This window comes from Dunckerocampus dactyliophorus, chromosome 10, assembly GCF_027744805.1.
Source record: "Dunckerocampus dactyliophorus isolate RoL2022-P2 chromosome 10, RoL_Ddac_1.1, whole genome shotgun sequence".
Classification (NCBI taxonomy): domain Eukaryota; kingdom Metazoa; phylum Chordata; class Actinopteri; order Syngnathiformes; family Syngnathidae; genus Dunckerocampus; species Dunckerocampus dactyliophorus.
This window is the reverse complement of record NC_072828.1, coordinates 3,171,395-3,195,578: the sequence shown is the minus strand read 5'-3', so window position 1 is coordinate 3,195,578 and position 24,184 is coordinate 3,171,395. Positions and strand designations below refer to the sequence as shown.

Sequence of the window (24,184 nt, the reverse complement as noted above, 5' to 3'; positions counted from 1 at the left end):
TGGAAATCTACAATAAATGATGCTTATACTTGTAATGTTCCCTTTTGTTGAAGGCCATGTATGCCAGTATGGACATGTTGATAAAGGACATGTCTGCAAACACACTTGTGCACTAATGTGTGCATGCATTCATGAATATATCACTCACCCGCACACACACGATGTAGCCCCTGTGAGCCACACCGTCAATACGCCCCTCCGATCTGTCAGCAAACACAGAAGAAGAACAAAGAGACCCGCGGGGCCGCCAGCGGGTATAGATCTTCTCGCCTGTGTTCTCCCCTGAGTGAGGTCACACAGGAGCCGCTCAATCTCCTCTACTTGACTCATCGGGAGCTTTGAGCTGCAGCTGCTGCTGCTAATGAGGCCGGACCCTTACTAGTCTTACTGGGGTCCGACCGGGCCCACACGGGACGTAAGACCAGTGCTGCTAAACTTGTATTCATTTGTATTTATCATTGCACTATTTTACTTGAACTCTTATGTACTCTTCATTTACTCAAATGGTTTGTGCTGCACACATTCAAAGTTTGTTACTTCGAAGCATTGGCAACAAATTAGTCAAACCACAATCACAAGTTGATGCAATGTTACTGAAATAAATAAACCTCAAAACATTGCAATTCTGAGGGCGTTGAAATGATCCCGACTGGACTGTTCGGGTTGTCTTGGAAGACATTTTGCTTCTCATGCTGTCCTATCTAGTTTTGGACGAGGACGAGAGCTATCCTCTCTAGGTCTTGGATGAGGACTAGAGCTGTCTTGAGTTGAGTTCTTGGGAATGAACTCACGAAGCCTGCTCAAATGAGAATGCTGTCCTATCTAGTCTTAGATGAGGATGATAGATGTCCTATCTAGTCTTAGAGAAGGACTAGAGCTGGTCTATCTATTCTTTAGCATGAACTGACGAAGCCTGTTCAAATGAGAATGCTGTCCTACCTAGTCTTGGTTGAGGATGACAGCTGTCCTATCTAGTCTTGGACAAGGACGAGAGCTGTCGGACGAGGACGAGAGCTATCCTCTTTAGTTTTTGACATTTTGACAAGGACTACAGCTGCCCTGTCTGGTCTTGAACATGAACTGGCAAAGCCTGCTGGAATGAGAATGCTGTCCTATCTAGTCTTAGATGAGGATGAGCGATGTCTTATCTAGTCTTGGAGAAGGACTAGAGCTGGTCTATCTTGAGGATGAACTGACGAAGCCTGTTCGAATGAGAATGCTGTCCTATCTAGTCTTGGTTGAGGATGGCAGCTGTCCTATCTGGTCTTGGAGGAGGACTAGAGCTGTCCTATCGAGTCTTGAACATGAACTGATGAAGCCTGCTGGGATGAGAGGAGAAACGTCTTCAAAGACGACCTGAATAGATCAGTAGCGATCGATTCAACGCCCTGAGAACGAATGAGAATATCCACTGGCAGAACAATGAAACTTTTGTCACAACTTTCTGAAAAAGCTGACGCAAAATCAGCCGTTTTGGCCACAACAATCACCGCAAAAACCCTGGAGGGACTGCTTAATTTTTTTTGTCCACGAGACTAAAACGTGTCCAAGCATATCTGCCATGCGTGTTCTACAAATCCAAGCCAGAGCACAACTTCCTCTGATGGCGTTATTTGCATTGATACAATCCACCGCATGCATCCCATAATCATTCAGTGATTGATTGGTAGTTGCACTAACGGAGTCCGGGCCGAGACAATAGGATGTGTGAAGCGGACTCTGCGCCATGACCCTGGCCGGCGGCCTCACAGTGGGCCTGCCGAGGGCTGCCTGTGTGGTCTACGGGGACAATTAGCACAATCTCCATACTAATGGCCGCCTGTAATGGACACTGCTGAGCCGGTGTGTGTGTTGGGGTGTGTGTGTGTTTTTGCATATGCATGTGTGTGCACGTGAGGAACTGGTTGCATAAGCGCATTTCCTTGGGTGTAAATGCCCTCTGGTGTGTCAGTGAGTTCTGAGTTCCTACATCTACATGGAAGTGGTCAGTCAGCAGTATTCCGGTATCCACCCCCCCCCCCCCCCCCCCCCCCCCCCACCCTCTTGGCTCGCAGCTCGAACTCTGACGCCTGGCCACTCATTAGCACCATAATAAAGAGTTGAGACGACACATAAAAGGTTATATACTGCTGGACGGCTGTTTTGCTACCAATTATAAAGCATGTGATTTATGACCCCATGCTATTCTCTCAGGAGGATCGTGGAGGGGGATGTTTACACCCCTGCACGGCGGGGTTGATGCTGCTCAACTTTGACCTTTAAAGCAGGGGCCATTCTAGGATCTGACCTTTAGGGGTGTTTAGTCCACCGTTCACACCGAAGCGCACAATTAATACGTCAATAAATGCATAATCCTGAGTAAAATACTTTTAAATGACAAGAACACGGCAATAGAAGATGCTTCTTGTATTCACTTCTGATCCTCTCAATTGTGAATCTCAATTTGTCTGTTTGTTAGTGAGCATGGTACTTCCTGCTCCAGGAAGAGTGTAAAGAGAGTGAACACACGGGTTCCGCCATTTTGATTTTGGCGGGTGGATGGTTCATTCATTGCAGAAAAAAGTTTTGTATTTTTTATTCATTTGATATTTGATATTGTATATTACAAATAAATACAAAACTGTCACTTTGTATTTTTCGTTATATCCTTATTTTTAAAGTCACAGCTTTTATGAACCACAAACAAAGATAAGATTAAAACATACTCACTCACTCACATGCTAGCTCGCAGAAAGAGTAGGCTAATTCAGTACAGCTAACAGCCATAGCTACTAAATCTTAAACAAATTTGACTGCATGAGCTAACTTTTTGAACAGGCACACTTTACACCATTATTATACTTAGCAGCCTGTCTTAAACTACCAGTTTGAGTCATGAAATTGGCTATCAAACTTGAATTAAATTAATTGACACTAATGAGCATCAAAGCTCAATGCATTGTGGGACTCGTAGTGTAAGTTTATACAGTGTATTTTGTATATCCTGTCTGCTAGCTAATGCTAGCTCTGCAGCTAATTAGCTTGGGTGAGCTCATGTTTTATGACAGATGATGTGTGATTATAACATCTGAATTAAATCAGCTACATGAATGCTAATGAGCGTCAAAGCTCACATCAGGACAGGACACTGATATTGTAGTGCATTGTGGGACTTGTAGTGCATAATGGGTTGAACACTACTGCTAGCTAATAATAATAATAGCCATTGCTACTTGGCTTCAGCAAACTTTTTTATGACAGTCACATAAAATGGTGACGTGTGATTAAATTTCAATTAAACGCGCTACATAAACGCTAATAAGCTAACATCAGGGCAGGGCACAGCTCTTGTAGTGCATTATGGGACCTGTAGTGTATAAATACAGAACATTAAAAACAACTGATAAAATAAATAAATCAATGCATTATCATTACTATTATATTCAATGGAATTTAGCAGCCTTGGTGTGTTGAAAAAGAGTTGAAAAATGCTTTTTTTTATGCTTTAAAGAGGACTCTATAGCTTGTATAGCTCGTGGCTAAATCAACAATAGTCATCCTTGTATGTGTATGTGATGTAAAGTTTCCCGAGTTGGCCAAGTTCAGCTAAAACTTCACTTTTCACGCCTTATGTACATCTTGACAAGCCTCTTCCTTTAAAAAAAAAAAACTTTAATAAAATGCAAACAATGGCTTAAAGTCACAGAATGATGTCAGAACATTGTGCAGTGGGGGAGGTAAAGCCATCAAGCCTGGCATGCCTTTTTGACACACTTGGCTTTTGTCAAGCTCCTCCACAGCTGGAAGACTTGTAAAAAAAAAAAAAATCACAAGCGACATGCTGTAATGAGGCACACACACGCACACGCACACACACACACACACACACACATGCACACACAGCAGCATGTTTAACCTCAACGTTCGCCCTCTCTGACATCTCGATGAGCCCGACACTGATTTGTCGGGCTCGGGGGACGCGGTGGAGAATGCGTTTGTGTGCGTGCGTGCCACTTCTGAGGAACACGCGATTCGATCTCCAGAAATCCCTCTTCCGCCGTTACCCCCCCAGTCCTTCCTATGCACACACACACACACTTTGATGTGAGATGAGAAGCAGCTGCAATGCAGGTTGATCAGGTGCTTGGACAAAAAGGTGGAAAGAAGGGAAAGTGGAGAGGAAGAAGGAAAAGCCTTCTGTGTTAAGAACAGGGTGTTGTTTTAACAACCCGAGGGCCTTGGACTCATGACGACTCCCCCCCGCCTCTTTGCAGCGACGACAAGATGTGTTATGACTCATGATGGTCTAACAGGTGCTGACGGTCACCACAAAAAGATCTCGGCGCGCACAAACACACGCGTAAACGCACACGTGTCCCCCTGCTACTGTAAAAACCTCCCGCCAGACTTATAGAGATCCTGTCTGTCTCCAGCAAGCCGTGTGGTCCTCAAACTGACGCAGACTCTTGGAGACACAATTCGGGCCACAGACACACATGCTGATCATTCGTAAACCAAAAAATATATAACGTGATAAGTGAATTTGCGCAAAGTAGGATTCCTTATTCATAAATGGAATAGTTAGCCATAGAAAACCTGTCTACGACCTTCTGAATACAGTTTCTGACATTATTAGAGCCTTCTAGACAAAAAAACAGCCACCTTTACACCCTTATTACCCAATATAGTAGACATAAGAGCAAATATAAATATACAAACAAATAAGACATGAAATAGACAATAAATAAGATCCGTGCTCATGTGTTGCTGTAAACATTCACATTTAAGAGGCTGAAATCAGAGGATATTTACATTTTGAAGTGATTAATCATCGATTCACTGATTAATTGTTGTTGCTTCAAGTATGTAGTATTTTGTTTTTAAGCACAGACACTAGTCCGGGTTTTTTCCGCTACATTTAATTGATCGTGGCGGTGCGCCATACAAAGTAAAAGCTGCCACACCTTAAAATTGTTGTATGAATGTATATGTATGCTATATAGATACATATATAACTTATCATTTACGCATATATTGACCACAGTTAGTTTGAAAACAATTTAAAATATCATAAAAATGTGCACTTTATTTTGATAAGCCTGCACCGGAATTGCCTGTCTGGTCACTTGACCAGTGACCAGATACGCTACACGACTTTCACGTTGGCTCTTATTATGAGGAGAATAAACAACAAATGTGTAGTCAATTGACAACTTGTCGCATGCTCAGCCTATCTACGCCAGCGCGTGTGATCGCTCACGTTTCAATATCATTCCACTGTCTGGCATTTTTGTTTACATGCCCGGCTGGCGGCATCTAGCTAGCATCGGAGCTACAAGTGGCTAATACGTTCATGGGATACATCGATCATCGATTATTAACACAACTTACTTCTTTAAAGTGCCACTTAACAATCTTGCTCTCTTGTTATCATGATAATACTTATGACTTGTCTTCAAAACATTAGTTGAGTGTTGAGGTTGTGCACCTGAAACACGTAGTGTGTCCAGCTTTAGACAGTGATGCTATCACGGGGGTCTCCAACAGGTAGCACGTAAGCTAGCAGTAGCTCACCAGGATGTTGAGTAGTTCACCAGAGAATATTGGATTCACATCTTAGTATTTTACAAGTGTTCCATTCAAACATGACAAATGAGCACACTGAGATGTGCTTTGGAAATAAAGTAAAATTTAAATGTTGGCAGTGCCCTCAGCAACTTTGCCATTAAATTAACACTTTTGCAATGTTCTCGGTTCATGTTCGACTAGTTGTTGAAAAATAAATAAATAAGCCATAAAAAAATAGCTATTTGTCATTTCAAAAATAATTGTAGGTGCAGTAGCGGCACGACACAGCGGCGGCAGTCCACCCCTCCCATGCAGCCCACCACCACAGCTTCAAAAAGAATCCTACGGGAAACCCTGCTCGTCAATGATTCAGTTCTGTGTGAATTGAAAAACATTGCTTAAAATTTGATGACACAGCCTCTAAATAAATCATTTTAACTGAGTCCCGTCACTCGTATTTAAAACATTTTAAAAAATAAACCGGAGACACCAACGCTGTGCTGGAAGGGAAATCATAAATTACAAACTTAAGCAGCAATTTTTTAGCTTAGTGCCATGACTCCTTACTCTGGTTGAATTAATGAGCAAATAAATGAATGAAAACTCCATTCATCCATTATTTAAAAAATATAACCACTTGAAGAGTTGGGATTTTACATTTTGTAGTGAGTCTTATCACAAAAAAACACCTTTTAAGGGAGTTATATTCCAAAACATGAACTTCTGTAGCATTTGAAAGTCATGTATTGTATCAAATTGCATGACTAATAGATATTTTATTACATATCATTTTATTTATTTTATATTATTTATCCAATTTATTCCACACTACACACTGTAATCATGTTGACAAAGCTGGTATGGTTTATTCCAGGGGTGTCCAAAGTGTGGCTCGGGGGCCATTTTCCGGCCTTCACTGATTTTTTTTCCAGAACATTTTTGATCGAATTAAAATGTAAAAAGAGCAGTCATTTTGTGAGAATAAAGTAGAAATATTACATAATAATATTACTTTCAAAAATTAGAATATTATGACAGAAAAAGAAAAAAAAAAGATTTTCCGCAACAAAAGAAAGAATAAAGTTGCAGTTTTTGAGATATTACAAGAATAAATTAAAAATATTATGGGAATAAAGTCACAGTTGAAATATTTTTAAAATTAAAGAACAAGAGCAAAACAAGGAAAAACGGGCAAAAATATTAGTCAATGACAACACAACTCAACACAAAATACAAGTTTTACATGAAACTTTTTGTTATTAAGGGAGAAAAACAATCCAAAGCTACATGTCCCTGTGTGAAAAAGTGATGGCCCCCTAAAGCTAATAAGTGGTTGGCCCCCCTTAGCAGCAACAGCTGCAATCAAGCGTTTGTGATAACTTGCAATGAGTCTCTTCCAGCGCTGGGGAGGAATTTTGCACAATTGTTGTCATTCAGCCACATTGGAGGCTTTTCCTTTTGAAGGTCATGCCACAGCATCTCAATAGGATTCAGGTCAGGACTTGGACTAGACCACTCCAAAGTCTTCATCCATTCAGAGGTGGACTTGCTGGTGTGTTTTGGATCATTGTCCTGCTGCAGAACCCAAGTTGCTTTCAGCTTGAGGTCACCAACATTCTCCTTCAGCACAATTCATGCTTCCATTCATCACAGCAAGTCTTCCAGGTCCTGAAGACCATCACACTACCACCACCACATTTTACTGTTGCTATCATGTTCTTGGGAAGGTTCACCACTGTTCCATGTTTTCTCCATTTGTGGATAATGGCTCTCACTGTGGTTGGCTGGAGTCCCAAAGCTTTAGAAATGACTTTATAAGCTTTTTCCAGACTGATAGATCTCAATTAATCTCAGTTAAATTACGTTTTAATGGGGGGGGGCAATCACTTTTTCACACAGGGCCATGTAGCTTTGGATTTTTTTTCTCGCTTAATAATAAAACGCTTCATTTAAAAACTACATTTTGTGTTCAGTTGTGTTGTCATTGATTAATATTTAAAATTTGTTTGATGATCTGAAATATTCAAGTGTGACCAACATGCAAAAAAATAAGAAATGGGGAAGGGGGCCAACAGTTTTCACACCACTGTATAAAACTTGGCAGCACATCTACGTGGATGGGTTTACACAATGTAAAACATCAAAGCGGCCCCAATATCATGTGATTTTACCGTATGTGGCCCTCACTGGGAAACATTTGGACACCCGTGGTTTATTAGTTTCAGACGTGCTCAACAAGTGACATTGAGGAACATCACATGGTTGCATTTGTACAATCAAATATGTCCCGAAAAGGAGTAGGAAGAAGCAGATCTTATTTAATCCTACAGCTTCTCTGTGTCTACTACTGATTCATTCATTCACACCATATCTTTCACATGTTGACACACATATTTCGCTACATTTTGTCATTCAAAGTGACCGCACAGCATCTGAAATGTAAAAGCAAGTCAAATTCCATCCTGCGTCTCTCTGGCCCTGATGGGGAGGATGAAGGGAAGGAGGTAAAAAGCACTGAAGAGTTCCACCCTCCTGCTAGGATGAAAGCTTCTTTGACTTGGGAGAACATTAGGAGAACAAACTAGCATCACTGCGGGAGGGGTGGGGGGCCTTGGGGGGATGACAGTGGACACATCAAACACAAGCAAGCATTAATATTGTAATGCTTGCTGCTGGAGCAAGAAGGAGAAGAAGACGACCGGTGTGGTCAGCCGCTCGCGCAGCTGCTTGCAGATGCCGCTCGCCTTGCGATAATACGCTCAAAACCTGGATTATATGTGTTACTGTTTTGACCTGAAGCTTGAATCAAAGGAAAAACTGTATTGTTGCTTTCTTTTCAATATGGATTTTATATTTAATACAGAGTAGCCTTACAATTGCAAAGCTGCTATACAGCCGTCCCTCGTTTATCGCGGTTAATTGGTTCCAGACCCGACCGCGATAAGTGAATTTCGAAATAGGATTCAATATTAATGGAATATTTTGGTAGTTACGGCATACCTGTTTACGGCTTTCTAAATACGGTGTTTAACATGATTAGAGCCCTCTAGATATGAAATAACACCCCCATAGTCACCTTTACACTCACGCTGTGTGACAGGATGGACATTGAGTTGTGTTTTCCTGTGTTCAAAATCATTAATTGTTTAATTTAATTGTTTGTTTATATCCGTAATTAATTAATACCTGATTCCTTTACAAAAACCAAAGGGAATCTTGGAAACTTCGCCGGCACTGTCCAGTACCCAGGTATTTATTTCACAGTCACACTGGTCACACTGAATTTTTTTAAAAGTTACTGAATCCATTTAAAGTTACTGAATCGTTTTGGATCGTATCGATTCCTGAATCGTATTGGTAACCATGACTCATGATACGAATCGAATTGTTATTAAAATGAATCGTTACACTCCTAAAATATAAGGCACTCAGAAGACGCGTTCAAAGACCTTGTGATGATATGTAGTATTCTGCACTGGCCAATAGGAGTCAGTAATATTACATCGATGAGATGCCATCCCAATGCTAACATGCGTGAGTCTATATTATGTGTTATTTTCTCTTATTATGGGTAATAGGAGTGACTATAAAGGTGACTATAGGGGCTCTAATAATGTTAAAACCGTATTTAGAAGGTCGTAAACAGGTTTTCTATGCTCTTACTACAGAAATTCGGGTCTGGACCCAGTTAACCATGACAAATGAGGGATTACGCTACCTAAACAGTTGGGGTCCTACTACGCTCTGCTTCTTGAGTGGAAGCATGTAATGCTCTTCCTGTAGGAAACAAAGCCATAGCCATTGAGGCTATTGTTTAAAGTTGTTGCGCAAGGGTTGAACGTGGCAAGATAACAGCAGCAAGCTTTAAATAAGCATGTGGTGAGCGCGGCAGTCGGTGCATGGAGTGCAGATGCGAAGGAGCGTGCGTCCTGGGAATAACAGCGCCTAGCAGATACTAAATGTATATGCATGAGAATTGAGTGGTTGCTATTGATCCTCTCACGGTTCAACGGTGGGATGTAAACACCGTGTCTTTCAACCACAAGCTCCACTCAATACCAACAGATGTCCACGACAGCACGCCGTCCTTGTTATCACGGAGTAAAGAGCTCCTATTCATGTGCGCGTGTCGATAAGACAAACTTTTGAATAGACACAGACAAGAATGTGGGGTATTTTTACAATTTAGACTCTTAGTAGGTCACATTGCTTTGTCCAGTGCTGAAAATGTAACATTCTGGAGATAAATTACAGAAATAAAATAACATCAATGCAAATTCATGCATACTCACACGCACACTCACAGACTGGGGCTCATTTAAGCCGCGTCTGCAGCCAGCTTAACCCATCAAGCTTCACCGTGACCATTAAATCCACGTGACAAATCCAACACAGAACCATGTTATATTGATTCTGTTTCCACAAAGAAGCAACTTACACTCTTTGCACCTCTGCCAAGGAGTCCTCAGTGTATTTAAATACTTCCTCTGTAGTGGTGATGGGATACTCCACTCCTTCTACTGACTCCAGCTCTTATGAGTCACTCACTCAAGTGAATCTGGTATTCAATTCACTCGAGTCACTCGTCATGAGTCAGTCATGAGTCAGTGAAACTCAAGCCTTGGTCAACCCGTGAGTCAGTGAAATTTGACTCTCTGTCCAGCAGTCGCGAGTCAGTGGAACTCAAGACTTTGTCAAGCACCCGTGAGTCAGTGGAACTTGAGTCTTTGTCAACCGATGAGTCAGTGAAACTCAAGTCTTGGTCAACCCGTGAGTCAGTGAAATTCGAGTCTCTGTCCAGCAGCCACGAGTCAGTGGAACTCAAGACTTTGTCAAGCACCCGTGAGCCAATGGAACTTGAGTCTTTGTCAACCCATGAGTCAGTGAAACTTGAGTCTTCGTCAACCCGTGAGTCAGTGGAACTTGAGTCTTCGTGAACCTGTGAGTCAGTGAAACTTGAGTCTTTGTCAAGGACTCGTGGGTCAGTGAAAGGAGAGTCTTTGTAGAATTGAGGCGGTGAAACTGAAGTTTTTATCAAGTACCAGTGAGTCAGTCAATCTCCAGTCTTCATCAAGCACCCGTGAGTCAGTGGAACTTGAGTCTTTGTCAACCAGTGAGCCAGTGAAAATCAAGTCTTCGCCAAGACTCCTGCGAGTCAGTGAAACTTGAGTCTTTGTCAAGGACCCGTGAGTCAGTGAATTGCAGGGTGTTTGTCGAGTTGAACCGGTGAAATTCAAGTTTTTTTCAAGTACCCGTGAGTCAGTCAAACTCCAGTCTTCATCGAGTCAGTGACACTTGAGTCTTTGTCGAATGCCTGTGAGTCAGTGAAATGCAAGTCTTCCTCAACGCGTGAGTCAGTGAAACTCGAGTCTTTGTCAAGTGGAGTCAGAGAAACTCGAGTTTCTGTTGAGTACCTGTGAGTCAGTCAAATTTGAGTCTTTGTCAACCCATGAATTAGTGAAACTTGAGTCTTCGTGAACCCATGAGTCAATGAAACTACAGTCTTTGTAAAGCACTCATGAGTCAGTGATACTTGAGTCTTTGGTGAGTGCCCGTGAGTCAGGGAGATGTGGGTCTTCAGCAACCCGTGACTCAGTGAAACTTTGTCAAGTGGAGTCAGTGAAACTCGAGTTTTAGTCGAGTACCCATGAGTCAGTCAAACTCGAGTCTTTGTCAACCCACGAGTCAGTGAAACTAGAGTCTTTGTCATCCTTTAGTTCGTGAAACTCCAGTCTTTGTCAACCCGTGAATCAGTGAACCTCAAGACTTTGTTGATTACCTGTGGGTCAGTCAAATTCGAGTCTTTGTCAACCCATTAATTAGTGAAACTCCAGTGTTTGTCTACCCATGAGTCAGTCAAACTCGAGTCTTCATCAACCTATGAGTTAGTGAAACTCAAGTCTTAGTCAACTCGTTAGTCAGCGAAACTTGAGTCTTCGTTGAGTTCAGTCAGTCAAACTCGCGTCTTCGTCAACCTTCGAGTCAGGGCAACTCAAGTCTTGGCGGCGCACCTGTGTGTCAGTGAAACTCGAGTCTTCATTGAGCATCCGTGAGTCAGTGAAACTTTTTCATTCATGTCCTCATCTATATGATTGTATATCATTGTTACAAATACATCATCGTTTTTTGCTCAAATTCCCTATAAATCCATCTTCCTTAGTGTCATAGGCAGAAAAACTCCGGTACCGAAAGTCTGATAAGAAGTTTACAAAGCTTAATTTTGCTGTACTATCAGTTTCAAAGAGTTTGCTCATACATGAAGCTGTTTGTATTCCTGTGACGTTTGTTGAATTGTTGTTCAGCTTCGTGGTTTATTTATTTGCCTTTAGTGACAACTTTGTTCATTATGGAGGTGCAGACTTTCGGTTTTCTGACCTTTTGGAGTGCAAGAAGCCCTTCGACATCTGGCTCTCCTCATGACAACCTTCTACCAGCTTTGGCACCCTGCTACACACACGCACACACACGTGCATACAGTACACACACTGCTTTGTCAGAATCTGGCCATAGCTTCCAGTTTCCCTGCTCTTGTTTCTGGTAAAAGGGCCATTCCGCTTCCAGCTAGGCCCAGCACCGGCGAGCATCTCCCTGAGGAAAATAAGCAGGCCGCGCTCGGCTGAAAGCATCTGCCCTTTGAAAGGCTAGCGAGACTGTTTGAACAGCTGTCAGCCGCACGCCGAGCACCTCGGACCTTAACTGATAAAACTGAGGAGAGTCTGGAGGGGAAAAATCAACAGAAAGGGGGGGTCGCTAAACGGGGGCAGACGGTGAGGTGTCCCGCCACCGTGATGCACGGGCCAGATGTGGCAAGGTCCACAACATTTGGTACACCTGGCAAGAGCTGTGGTGAAAAAAAAAAGTCTCTACAAAGTTTTTCTAAATTATACAAAGTAATTATTAATGTACAGTGATCCCTCATTTATGGCGAGTAATCAGTTCTAGACCCGACCGTGATCGTAGTTATACATCGTAAAAAACATGTTTATGGTCTTCTAAATACAGTATTAGAGCCCTCTAAACATGCAATAACACCCCTATAGTCACTGTTACACTCCTACTACCCAATAAAGTAGACATAATAAGAGAAAATAAGACATACATAAGACATAATGTAGACTTACACTTGTTAGCATTTGGAAAGTGGCCAGTTGTTGTTCCAGTTTTTGGACAGTACTTCCTGCGGTGTCTATTGTCTCATCAATGTAACATTACTGACCCTTAATAACCAGTGTAGAATACTACATATCATCGCAATGTCTTTGAACGCGTCTTTTGAATGACTTATAGGCTTTTGGTCAATGAATCAGAGAATATCATCAGCCATTTAAGACAGTTTCCCTTGAAGGGGAGCAGAACGGGAGGCGGACAGGAAGTGACGGGGGTCGGGGGTTCAGAGTTGAGTTTTAGCTTGTTGTGGACTATGGCCACAACAGTAGCCTGCGTTATTATGATTGTTATTATGTTATTACTACTGTGCCTGTTGTAACCTGCAAAAAAAGCCTGCTATCAAGTCTGGTGCTTGTCTCAGCAAAGAATTACTGACACCGAGTGACCAATGTGGAATACTACAAACAATTCAGGCAAACAATACGCCCAGTTTGCTTAAATAGGCATATTTTTGGACTAATAATAGGACGTAGTCAACCAAAAAATACCAATCAGTTATTAATGAATGAATATTTGAAAAAACGGGATACAGCGAGGGAGTAATGGTCAAACTGCGATGGAGCAAGGAACGACTTCATGCATATACATTTTAGAAAAAAGGGTCTTATATAATAAAGAACAAGTACAATAATTAATAATAATAATAGCAATGATAATACAATAATAATGACTTATTATTTTTATTTTAATTTTGTATGTACTGTATATATTGTATTACTGTTATTTATTATATTATATATTAGAGGTACATGATAATTATCAGCCCAATATGAGGGAATTATGATGTCATACCAATAAATGTGATAACATTACAAATAGCTCAGATAACCGCTAATTTAAAAAAATGAGGCGAGATTACGCAAACTGTACGGGTGAGCAAATCAAGCGCTCCTTTTTCCTCTATGCCTGTGATGTTAACGGCCTGTCGTAACTTCCCCTGAGCTGTGAACAGTGAACAATCACTTTCTGAGGAAGACATTTCACATGCTAGTCATACAAAAATGCTCCGCGATGAGGGAAAAAAACACCAAGCACACAGAAAAAGCTCATCCGCCTGAAACGCCAGGGCCGCGGCGCTTGAAAAAAGTGCGAAAGGTTTGCCAGCGACCTCGGCGGCGTCATATCGGCTGCTCGGAGCGTGTGCCTGAATACAGTGCACCTTGCTGGGCCACGCCGGGTGGCTCCTCCCGCTCTATACTCTGGTTCTCCTGATAGTAGTGATGCGCTAGTAGGAATGCCATGATATTTGATTAGGACTAATCAACAGGTACAGTTGATCAAATCCTAATTTGTTCCAGTCCTTTTCACTTCCAGGTGTGCCAAACTACACTTAAATCTAAAATTGGTTATCGGTATCATACCGGTCTTTAGAAGCAGAAAGTTATTGGTTATCGGTTTGAAAAAAAAAATGATATTGTGCGTCTCTATGTAATATATACAATATATATTATTTTATATATATATTTATTATTTTTAAATTGTGTTACTTAACTATAAAATTTATGTAATCATTGAATTTACTTTGAAAAGACTTTAACTTCACTCTGATGTCACACTGGAATTAAAGTTGGGCTCTCGTGATCACGATCGGCAGTTCATTGGATTTACAGTCGTCCCTCACAATATCGTGGTTCGATCATCGCTCCCTCGCTATATCACGTTTTTTTCAGAAGTTAATCATTGAACTCATTCACTCCCAGCCATTTTTCTGAAGACCTCCCCTCCGGTACTGGCCATTTTAGCCAATTTTGACTGATCTTCCAAGGCACACAGAATATTGTGTTGTGTGGTTATATAAACATGGAACCTACCACAAGAAACATTAGACTCTCGTCTTTCATCAGAAAAAAAAGTTTGTTTCTACCTCTTTCCGTTCTTTAGTAATCAGCAGTAGAACGTAGGTAAGTTTCAGGAAAATATCAGTTCCCAACTAAAAAAGGAGAAAAGCAGCTTTTTGTGAAAAGATACATTTCAAGCATAACTTTCACTTTGACACAAATATTTTGCTTTTGTGGCAGCTCAAATGCCAAAACACTGTATTTGCAATAAATTATTTACAATTTTCAAATTTGGAACTAAACTCTGTGTGCACGTGCATGCGCGCGTGAATGCGTATGTGCATGCGTTAAAAAGTTTCCCTACGATGCGTAGCCTTGTGCACGCTACACTCCTCCATGCTCTTCCATGTCCTCCTTGCTGCTGAGTGTGTTGATACATCTAAAAGATCCATGCCGAGCTCTTATCAATTGCACTTCTGCCACCTTGTGGCCGTTTTTATGGCTTAAAACTGCAGTGACAGTGACTTATTTTAGTCTGCAGTTGCATGATCACCTCTTTTTACCTTTTCGCTCAAAAAAAACGTAAAAGACGTATAAATACGTCCTTGGGCGCGAGCGTTTGGGTTTAAAAAAACGAATAAATACGTCTTTGGTATTGAATGAGTTCATCAATGATGACAGTTTGGTGGTAGACTATGGTCTATTATTAGTCACAACATAACTGCAAGTGATTTGTGGTATTCTGGCCACTAGGCAGCAGTAATGTGACATGGACGAGACATCCATCCTTATTACATTACCCTACCTTGCACTGCATGTAGCCAGCCATGGATGGAGACTGAAAAAAAGGTTCTTTTCCCATTCCGTGTGGAAGTGATAAGTTTGTGGCTCCTTAGCTTGTCATTCTTCCCCACTCCGTTTGATAAATTCGAGACTAACCGGTTAGCTGACTAGCTTGCTAGCTCACTAGCTAACGGCCGTCGAGAGTCCCTGTAGCATAATAGTTGTGCAATCTGGTGTAAACAATGAATCATAGGAGTGTCAAGGTGACTATAGGGGTGTTGTTTAACGTCTACGGGGCTCTAATAATGTTAAAACTGTATATAGAAAGTCCTAAACAACATTTCTAAGCTCTAACTATGAAAATATTCTATTTATTAATATTGAATCCCCTTGGTTGGGTCTGGAACCAATTAACCGCTGTAAACGAGGGACGACTGTACATTATTTCCTGCAGGAAAAGTTGCCGTGGCTTTTGTACATATTGTTTTTCGTCAGACCTTTTGGAACAAATTGCGGCAACCGAGGTACCACTGTACAAACTCAGCAGAGGGCGGGAAACAGTCCGCCGCTGAATAAAACTTTGACTCATCCGTCAAACTTGTTTGCATGCCGATGGCCGCTCTAGTCTGGGAAGCCGCGTACGCTCTCCCAGTCGGGGAAGTTTTCGAGTTTTATTTAAGACTCGAGGTGGTGAAGTGAGTGTCTGCAAGTCAGTCAAGAGGAACAAGTGCATGTCAGCGCTGGGAGCTCAATTGCATTAAAGCTCTTAAGTTCTGCCTTCGCTCCCGGTCTAATTGGATCAAGCCCGGAAAACCAGATTCCCATTTTTGTCCTCAACCCAAACCGATTTTTTGGGGCGAGATACAACCCCCAACCCCTCGCCCCCCCCCACCGTTTGTCCTTGTCAACATTCCCCTAAATGAGAGTACCAAAAAACAGGAGGTGAGCGTAGCGCGCATGCACGGCTGCACAGAGCAAACACTGTCAGGCAGGCAGGCAGGCACACCTCCCTCGCTAGCACGCTTGGCGTTCCCGTCGTCTCCTTCCTTATTAAAATTCCATATTGAGATTCCGTCCCGCCAGGCCTTGTCACTCAACGCATTTCAACAAAAGACGAGCGCATGCAAAACTTTTCTTAAGACAACTTGTTCCTGCTCCGTGTCCTTTATGTGTGGGATGAAAGTTTCCTTTAGGTGCGTCTGTACCCCCACCTTCACCCCCACTCTTCATTGCCATTATTTCTCATAGTGTCCCCCTCTGATCTGACGAGGCTTTGGGTGCTCTCTCCCCTCCCTGCGTCGCTTTGAAGTGTCAGGCGCTCCCCGCGGCGGCGGCCGCTGAGGAGGGTTTGATTTCCCATCATGCCCGGCCGTGCGCCCCCCTCCCCCTCCAGAGAGTGTTGCCCCCGCGTCGTCGGGCAATTATCCCCGGGAGTAATGAGGAGCGTCTCTTCCTTCCCCTGCACACTGACTGACACCTCTCCCACTCATTTGTCAACAAATCAGACGGCTGGTGTGGGCGGCCATATTTGCGCTGAGGGTTTTTTTTTTTCTTCGCTTCTTACTCTCTCGCTTTCATTTTCTCCATCCTCCTCCATCCCTTCCTCTCTACCGCTGCCACCTCGTTATCTCTGACGGGATGTCACTCGTTCCGGCGCTCACTCCTCCGCCGTCTGCCCGCCGTACGCTCCCGTGTATCCGTGCTCCTCAAGGAAAGTCTGACTTCCAATAGTCCTAATGGTCATATGCGGCTAATGATCACTGCGCTAAACAGGTGTAGCTGTTCACATCGTTTGTGTCAAAGTCGCTCGGAAAACAGGCTACGCAGAGCCGGATACGATGTATTGGGGCAGCCACCTTCTCCAAGAATCGCGAAACGTGATTTTCTGGCCGAGAAATGAGATTGAGATTCTCTGGGACTCGAACCCGCGGCACACAGATCCCCCGCTAAATGAAAGTTGAGCAGCGTTCGCCAGTGAGATAAAAGCCCGAGCTCTTAAGGCAGAAGCGGGCCAGCTTTTCCAGCCGCGGGCCACACTGGGTTAAAAAATTGGCCGAGGGGCCATCCGTATACGGGTGGTCATCAAAGAGAACGACATACTTAAAACACAACACATCCACAGCAAGTGAACGCATCACATAAATCAGCTGCTGCTACTGCGTGGGTGACAAAACATAACACGTAACTTAAAGGAAAAACACACTTATTTTAAATTTCGCCCATCATTCACAATCTTTATGTGAAGCATGAGCACATACTGCGTTTCTTTCCCTTTTCTGTGCGTTCCAACGAGAGAAAAGGAGTCAGTGTGAGCCAGCTCACAAGGCACGTGCTGGGGGGTACAGCCCTAACAAAAAACCCCTCAGAAAAACACCAACAGTGTTGCATTTAGTCTTCATTTGACAAGAATAACGTCCAATTGAGAGGAAAAATAACATCATTTAAGTAGCATAAAGTTGAAATAAGTCATAATATTATAAGAAAAAAACAAAAACAAAATAAAGCTGTGGTTTTTGGAGAATTAGGTTGGGGGAAAATGTATAATATCATGAGAATAAATTCAAAATATTATGGGAATAAAGTCATACTTAAGAAAATGTACACAAAAAAAGTTGGAATAGTTTAAAATGAACAGCAAAAATGGAAAAAAGATAATTTTTTTACCATAAAGTCAAAATATTACGAGGAAAAGTCATTTTTTTAACAAAAAAAAAACCTTGTAATTTTAAGAGAACAAACTCGTAATATCATGAAGAAAAATAATGTCGATTTAGTAGCATAGAGTTGACATATTTTTTTAAAAAGCAGTTGTTTTTAAAAGTCGTAATAAAAACAATACAGCAAAACAGAAAAAAGTTAAAGAAAATTAGGTTGGGGGAAAATGTATAATATTACGAGAATGAAGTCCAAATATTATGGGAATAAAGTCATAACTACGAGAGGAAAATTTATGAGAAGAAAGTTGAAATAGTTGGAAACATTTAAAAAAGAAACAGCAAAAATGGGGAAAAAAAATACAGCTTTAATTTTACGAGCAGAAAGTCAAAATATGAAGAGAAAAAAGTCATACTCTGTCGAGAAAAAAAGCTGCAATTTTTACGAGAATTAATTCGTAAAATTGCTTTACAAAATATCAAACTGGCAAAGCTGCATCCTTTCATTTGTCACCATGTGGCCCTGGCCGGACGAACCTTTGGACAGCCCTGGCTTGGATTGGTAGCGCTGCATCCTACCAAGACATTTCGGACAATTGTAGGCTTCACTTTCGGGAAGGCCCTTTAACAATGCAATGTCCGTGAAGGAATGCTTGGGTGAGTTTGGTGGGGAGGAATCCCGTCAAACACCTTTGGAAAGAACCGTGAGCCAGCAGACCTCACAAACGGACACGAAAAACACATTCTAACATCTTTTAAAAACGTCTTTATAGAAAACTGGAAGCAGATAAATAGCTGTACTTCCTCCATATTAAACTTCCTTTTGGTTACAAGTGTCCCAATACTTTTTAATACGTCAGTGTCTAATGAAGAGCATGTCTCTCCAAATGTTGCGAGCAGAAGATGCGCTACTCCTCTCTGTCACTGTCTCGTGGTCCGTAAGTCACTGAGCATTTGTCTCCTGACTATCAAACTCTGAGGATACCCGTATCGCAAGCATGCTAGCACGTACTCCGATGCATTTTCAGCACAACCCGTAGGGGGTGCCACAAATGTCGTTTACAGTCGTGAACAAATGAGGACACGTCATGGGGGCTGATGAGTGAATTCCTTGATTTACACATTTCATATTTTCACAGTTGGATAGAAAACCTGTTTACCACCTTCTAAATACGCCTTTTAACATTATTAGAGCCCTCTAGGCATAAAATAACACCCCTACAGTCACCTTTACACTCCTATTACCCAAACTAGTAAACATAATATGACAGTAAACGATGGCAATTGAAGGGATAAGGGGAGAATTCTGGAGCTGAATCGAACTGAATCATTACAACAGTCACTTTTATTGTAAAAGGTGATCCAAAATCTGAGGTCAACGTCAACGTCAAGCTAGCAAGGGGGTTTCCAGGTGGGTGTGTGTCAAAAATAAGCATTTGTATGGGCATATCAAGAAAAAAAAGCAACATATTTTTTCTTTAGCATTTCAACTTTATGCTACTAAAACGACATTATTTTTCTTCATGATATTCCGAGTTTAATCTCGTAAAATTGTAAAATTACAGCTGTTTTTTTCACATTTTTGCTGTTTCCTCTTTTAATGTTTACGACTATTACAACGTACATTTTCCCCAACCTAATTGTCCAAAAATTACAACTTTTCTTTGTTTTGTTTGTTTCTCATATTACGACTTAAAAAACCCTCCTTTTTTCTTTTTTCTTTAGGCGAGTTTATTCTCGTAACATTGCAACTTTCTTTTGTGACACTATGACTTTTTTATTTAAAACAAAATTACACTGTTTTTTTTTCATTTTTGCTGTTTTTTTTATTTTAACTTTTGCCTTGTAAATTTTCTGCTCGTAATTCTGACTTTATTCCCATAAAACTTTGACTTTATTCACGTAATATTAGACATATTTCCCCAACTCCATTTTGTTTTGTTTGTCATAATATTATTTGTCTTTTTTCTTGACTACTTTAACTTTATGCTACTTAAACGAAGTATTATATTTTTCCTCTCAATATCGCTACGTGATTCTTGTAAAATTGCAACTTTTTCTCATTAGATTACAACTTTTTTTTCCAAATATTTTGGCTTTACTCGTGTAACATGACTGATTTTCCCATTTTTGCTGTTTGTTTCTTTGTTCTAGTTTTCTTTTTACATTACATTACATTATTATTGACATAATTGTTAGAATGTGGCCCACACAGGCCCACACGAATCTCTGGGAAGGTAACCCCCGTGAAAAGTGTGGCTCTGCTGTACGTGCGTAGGCGGAGGACTCACTGTGTTCCTTACGCTCCTCCGGGCTGGACGAGGCCTCGCTATCAGACAACAGGCCGGACATGGAGAACAACTTCCTCCCCGAGTCTTCTCCGGCTTTCAGTGAGCCTCCGGGGGAGCCAAAGTCAAACTCCTTTCCCTCCCCCTCCGAGAAGCAACCTTTCAGCCTCTTGGCGGGCGTGAAGGCCGAGTGGTAGCCCATGGACTCTCTCTCGTCATGGGTGGACGAGAAGGGCCGAAAGGCGCCGGCCACCCCGCTGTGGTTGAGAACGCCCAAGGTGGAGCAGTCCAGGTTGGGCGGGGTGAACTGGGGGTGCAGGTGGAGCAGGGAGGCCGGGAAGTCTCGGCCGGGAAAGGCCCCGGACATGGGGCCCTGGCGCTGATACATGGAGGCGAAGGTGTAGGAGGCCGAGGGGAAGGGGAGGTGGAGGTCTTTCTCCACCGAGGCAGGGACCCCGAAGGGTCTGGGCGCCTGGCAGGGGACAGAGGCGTCTCGGCCGGCCTCTGCGGTGGAGGCGAGGACCATGAGGGCGGGGGAAGCGAGGGGAGCAGGCAGGTAGGAGGGGCTGTCCATCTTGAAGGGGCGGTGGAGGTCCATTCACCCCCTTGTGAGAGCCACTGAGAAGGAGAAGGACACTCACTTTTACTGCTATTTCCTCGCATTCATACCCACTTTAAATACAGTAACCGTAATAGTTTATTTCAAACATGCACGCACGGTTACATCAAAGTACACCACATGTGTTCACTTCCACACGTCCGAAAAGGTTTTTTTTTATAGTAGCAATTTCTTATGTAATATTCTAGCAATATTTAATGCAGTAAAAACACACCATGCCACCAACACACCTGGGTGCAGTTTTACAGTAAAATACGACACCGGCAACAGCACCTTAAACATCAAGAGAAACGAATCCATGCGTGCTACTTCCAAATAACAACAATTATTTGGTGTTTTCACATTCTTCTTTATAACTACCATTTAAATAAAAAAAAAAAAAAGGGAATGAGAGTTTTGAATGGGTCATTTCAAAAGGAAGATGCTCCACATTTTTGGTTTTTGTGTATTTAAATCAATATGGGATATTGTGCATTAAAAGACGAAAACAATAAAAATGTCAAATGTGCACACATAAAAGCAATGTAATAAAACCAAATCCAGATACAGCGGGTTCCGCTGTATCTGGATTTGTTCAAATTTGGTCTTTAGGCTGCCATGACCCGCATCCAAGCTCAAAGAATTAAAAAAAGAAATATTTTACAGACATGTTTTACTTTATTTTCCTTTCATTTTGTTTTGTTCAAGACTGATTTTTGAAAAAAAAGACAAAAACAAAGCCCAAAAAATTTTATATTTTAAGGCATCTTTACAAATTTACTTTTACTTTATTTTAGTTGCATTTATTCGTATTTATTCCAGCATATTGATCAAATTATTATTGACCCCTTATAGACATTTTAAAGACAAAAAATAAAGATATTCTTTTGAACTCTTCACTGACTTACTTTTACTTTATTTTAGTTCCATTTCCTTCCAGCATATTGACCTAAATATAACATGAGCCCTCTTTTTTCACGACCCATTTTTGAGGAAAAAATGTTTACGACAAAATCAAAGACAAAATAACCCAAATTAATATATTTTTAGGCATGTGTACATCACTTTTACTTTAATTTTAGTTGTATTTATTTGTAGTTAGTTCTAGCATATTGACCCAATCGTTACATTTGAAAGTTTACAACAAAAACACACCAAATTACCGTAATATACATTTAGGTATCTTTACAGAGTTACTTTTACTTTATTTTAGCTGTATTTCATTCCAGTGTATTGCCTTATATATAACGCAAACCCTCTTTTTCAAAACCCATTTTTAAGGATTCGTTTTTAAATAACAAACTCAAAGACAAAAAAGACCAAATGGATATTTTTACACATTTTCGCAGAGGTACTTTTACTTGAATTTAGTTGTATTTTGACCCAAATGTAACATGATATCTCTTTGTCAAAACTGATTATAGAGAAAAAAATGTTTACGGCAAAATGAAGGACCAAAAAAAAATCCAAATTTATATATTTTTAGCCATCTTTACAGATTTACTTTGACTTTATTTTAGTTGTATGTATTTGTATTTGTATTTAGTTCCAGCATATTGACCCAGTTATTACATGAGCCCTCATTTTCAAGACCCATTTTTAAAGACAAAAAATACAGATATTTGTTAGAACTCTTCACTGACTCACTTTTACTTTATTTTAGTTCCATTTCCTTCCAGCATATCGACCAAATATAACATGACACGCTTTTTTGATGACCCCTTTTGGAGGAAAAAAATAGTTTACGACAAAAACACACCAAATTAATATGTTTAGGTATCTCTACTGAGTTACTTTTACTTTATTTTAGTTGTATTTCATTTCAGCGTATTGCCTCAAATTTTTGAGGATCTGTTTTTAGAAGACAAACTCAAAGTCAAAAATAAGCAAATGAATATTTTAGGCTCGTCACACATGTATTATTTTATTTGATTTGTTTAACTTAAGTTTAGTTGTATTTAGTTCCACAGTTAATGAATCTTTGTGTGTGTGAAACAAAAACATTTGGTTAACTTGTTTTTGCCCCAATCAACCACGTCATCAACTGCAGCAAACTTTATTTTAATTAGAATCCCGCCATTCAGAACTTACTTCTGCGGCCGAATGTAAACACGTGAACGCTGCGCTTTGGCGCGAGTTCACGCACTTTTGTGTGCGTGTGTGTGTGAAAATGACGAGCAGGAAATCGCGCCGAATCAAACAAACAATCGATGATGCCAATCAGAAGCAATTCAAAGAAACCGCGACTCACCGTGACGAGGAAGAAGTTCGCGCACTGGCTTGAAACTTCCAAATTGGTCCACGAACGAGAGACACGTTCCACGGGTGCGAGCACGGAGGACAGCGCGTGGACGCGTCCGCCTTCCCTTCTCCTGCGGGATGCTGCGACTGCCAGACTTCGGCAGTGGTCGTGGATCAGAGCAGGATGAGGACACCAGTCAACTGCCTGTGTTTCCGTGTGCGTGTGTGAGACACCCCCTCCTCTCCCTGCCCGTCCCCCAGCCCTCTTTCCACTCACACCCCCTCAACCTCACCCTCCTCGGACACTTTTAATGTCACGCCTCCTGCTGAAGATAAGTCAAATACGTCGGTGGTGCTTCTTATTGTCCTATACTATCATATGCAAAAGTACCGTTAACAGGATGGTTTTATTCATAAGGTAACATTTTCACATGGACAACTCTCTTGGAAGAGAACTTTTGCAACCTTGCATAAAAGGTTGAAGGAACCAATAAAAATGTAGTGCCTATTTTACTGTGACACATTTAGAGTAGTCAGTGTTTGGCTTGTATGATACACTCATGACCCGACACGGGTGACGCGCAAAAAGTTGGCGGCAAAGAGTTACAGAAACATTTAGCGGTGAACGATCAGGGGGCTAAAACCCTTCAAACACAGAAATGATCCAAAAAGCACACAAACACCAGAAAACACATGCAATGCTGCAAATGAAAAATACTGCACTCACATAATGAAAAACAACTGCCAAAGGAAAACTGCTGCAAATGGCAAAGAACACACCCGCAAAACAACCGCATGGGAGAAATGCTGCAAGTCGGCGCAACAAAACAGACCCACCATCACCCCTCGGTGACACGTGGCGACCCAAATTGAGCAAATTTTTCAACTCATGCGTCTCATGTATCTGAGATTCGATGGGACAGTGAGCTGCTCCGCTGAGACGCTGTCTCTTTGCGGCGTGCTCTTCTCCAGCAGTTATCTGCAGCTGTGTGTCGGACGGACTAAACGTTCAGTCTCCACTCAAGCTTCACAGTGACGCAGAAACATGGAATGTACCTCGCGGCGGTGTAGAAAGCAAACAGCGCAGACAAGGATGTGAAGTGCATTCACAGACATCACATTATTATT

At 41.6% G+C, this 24,184-nt stretch overlaps 1 protein-coding gene across 5 annotated transcripts in view; it reads right to left on the bottom strand.

Moving 5' to 3' along the window:
* Positions 1 to 23,266, bottom strand: part of rnf220b (ring finger protein 220b) — a 54,250-nt gene extending 30,984 nt beyond the window's left edge. For all 5 annotated transcript variants that reach the window (XM_054788803.1, XM_054788804.1, XM_054788806.1 and 2 more), the window contains exons 1-2: positions 23,067 to 23,266; positions 20,221 to 20,835 (exon numbers count right to left, since the gene is read on the bottom strand). In XM_054788803.1, the coding sequence (XP_054644778.1) occupies positions 20,221 to 20,815 (595 nt within the window). In that variant the 5' untranslated portion in view covers positions 20,816 to 20,835; positions 23,067 to 23,266. The remainder of the gene's footprint in view (positions 1 to 20,220; positions 20,836 to 23,066) is intronic.
* Between the last annotated feature and the right edge of the window lie 918 nt (positions 23,267 to 24,184).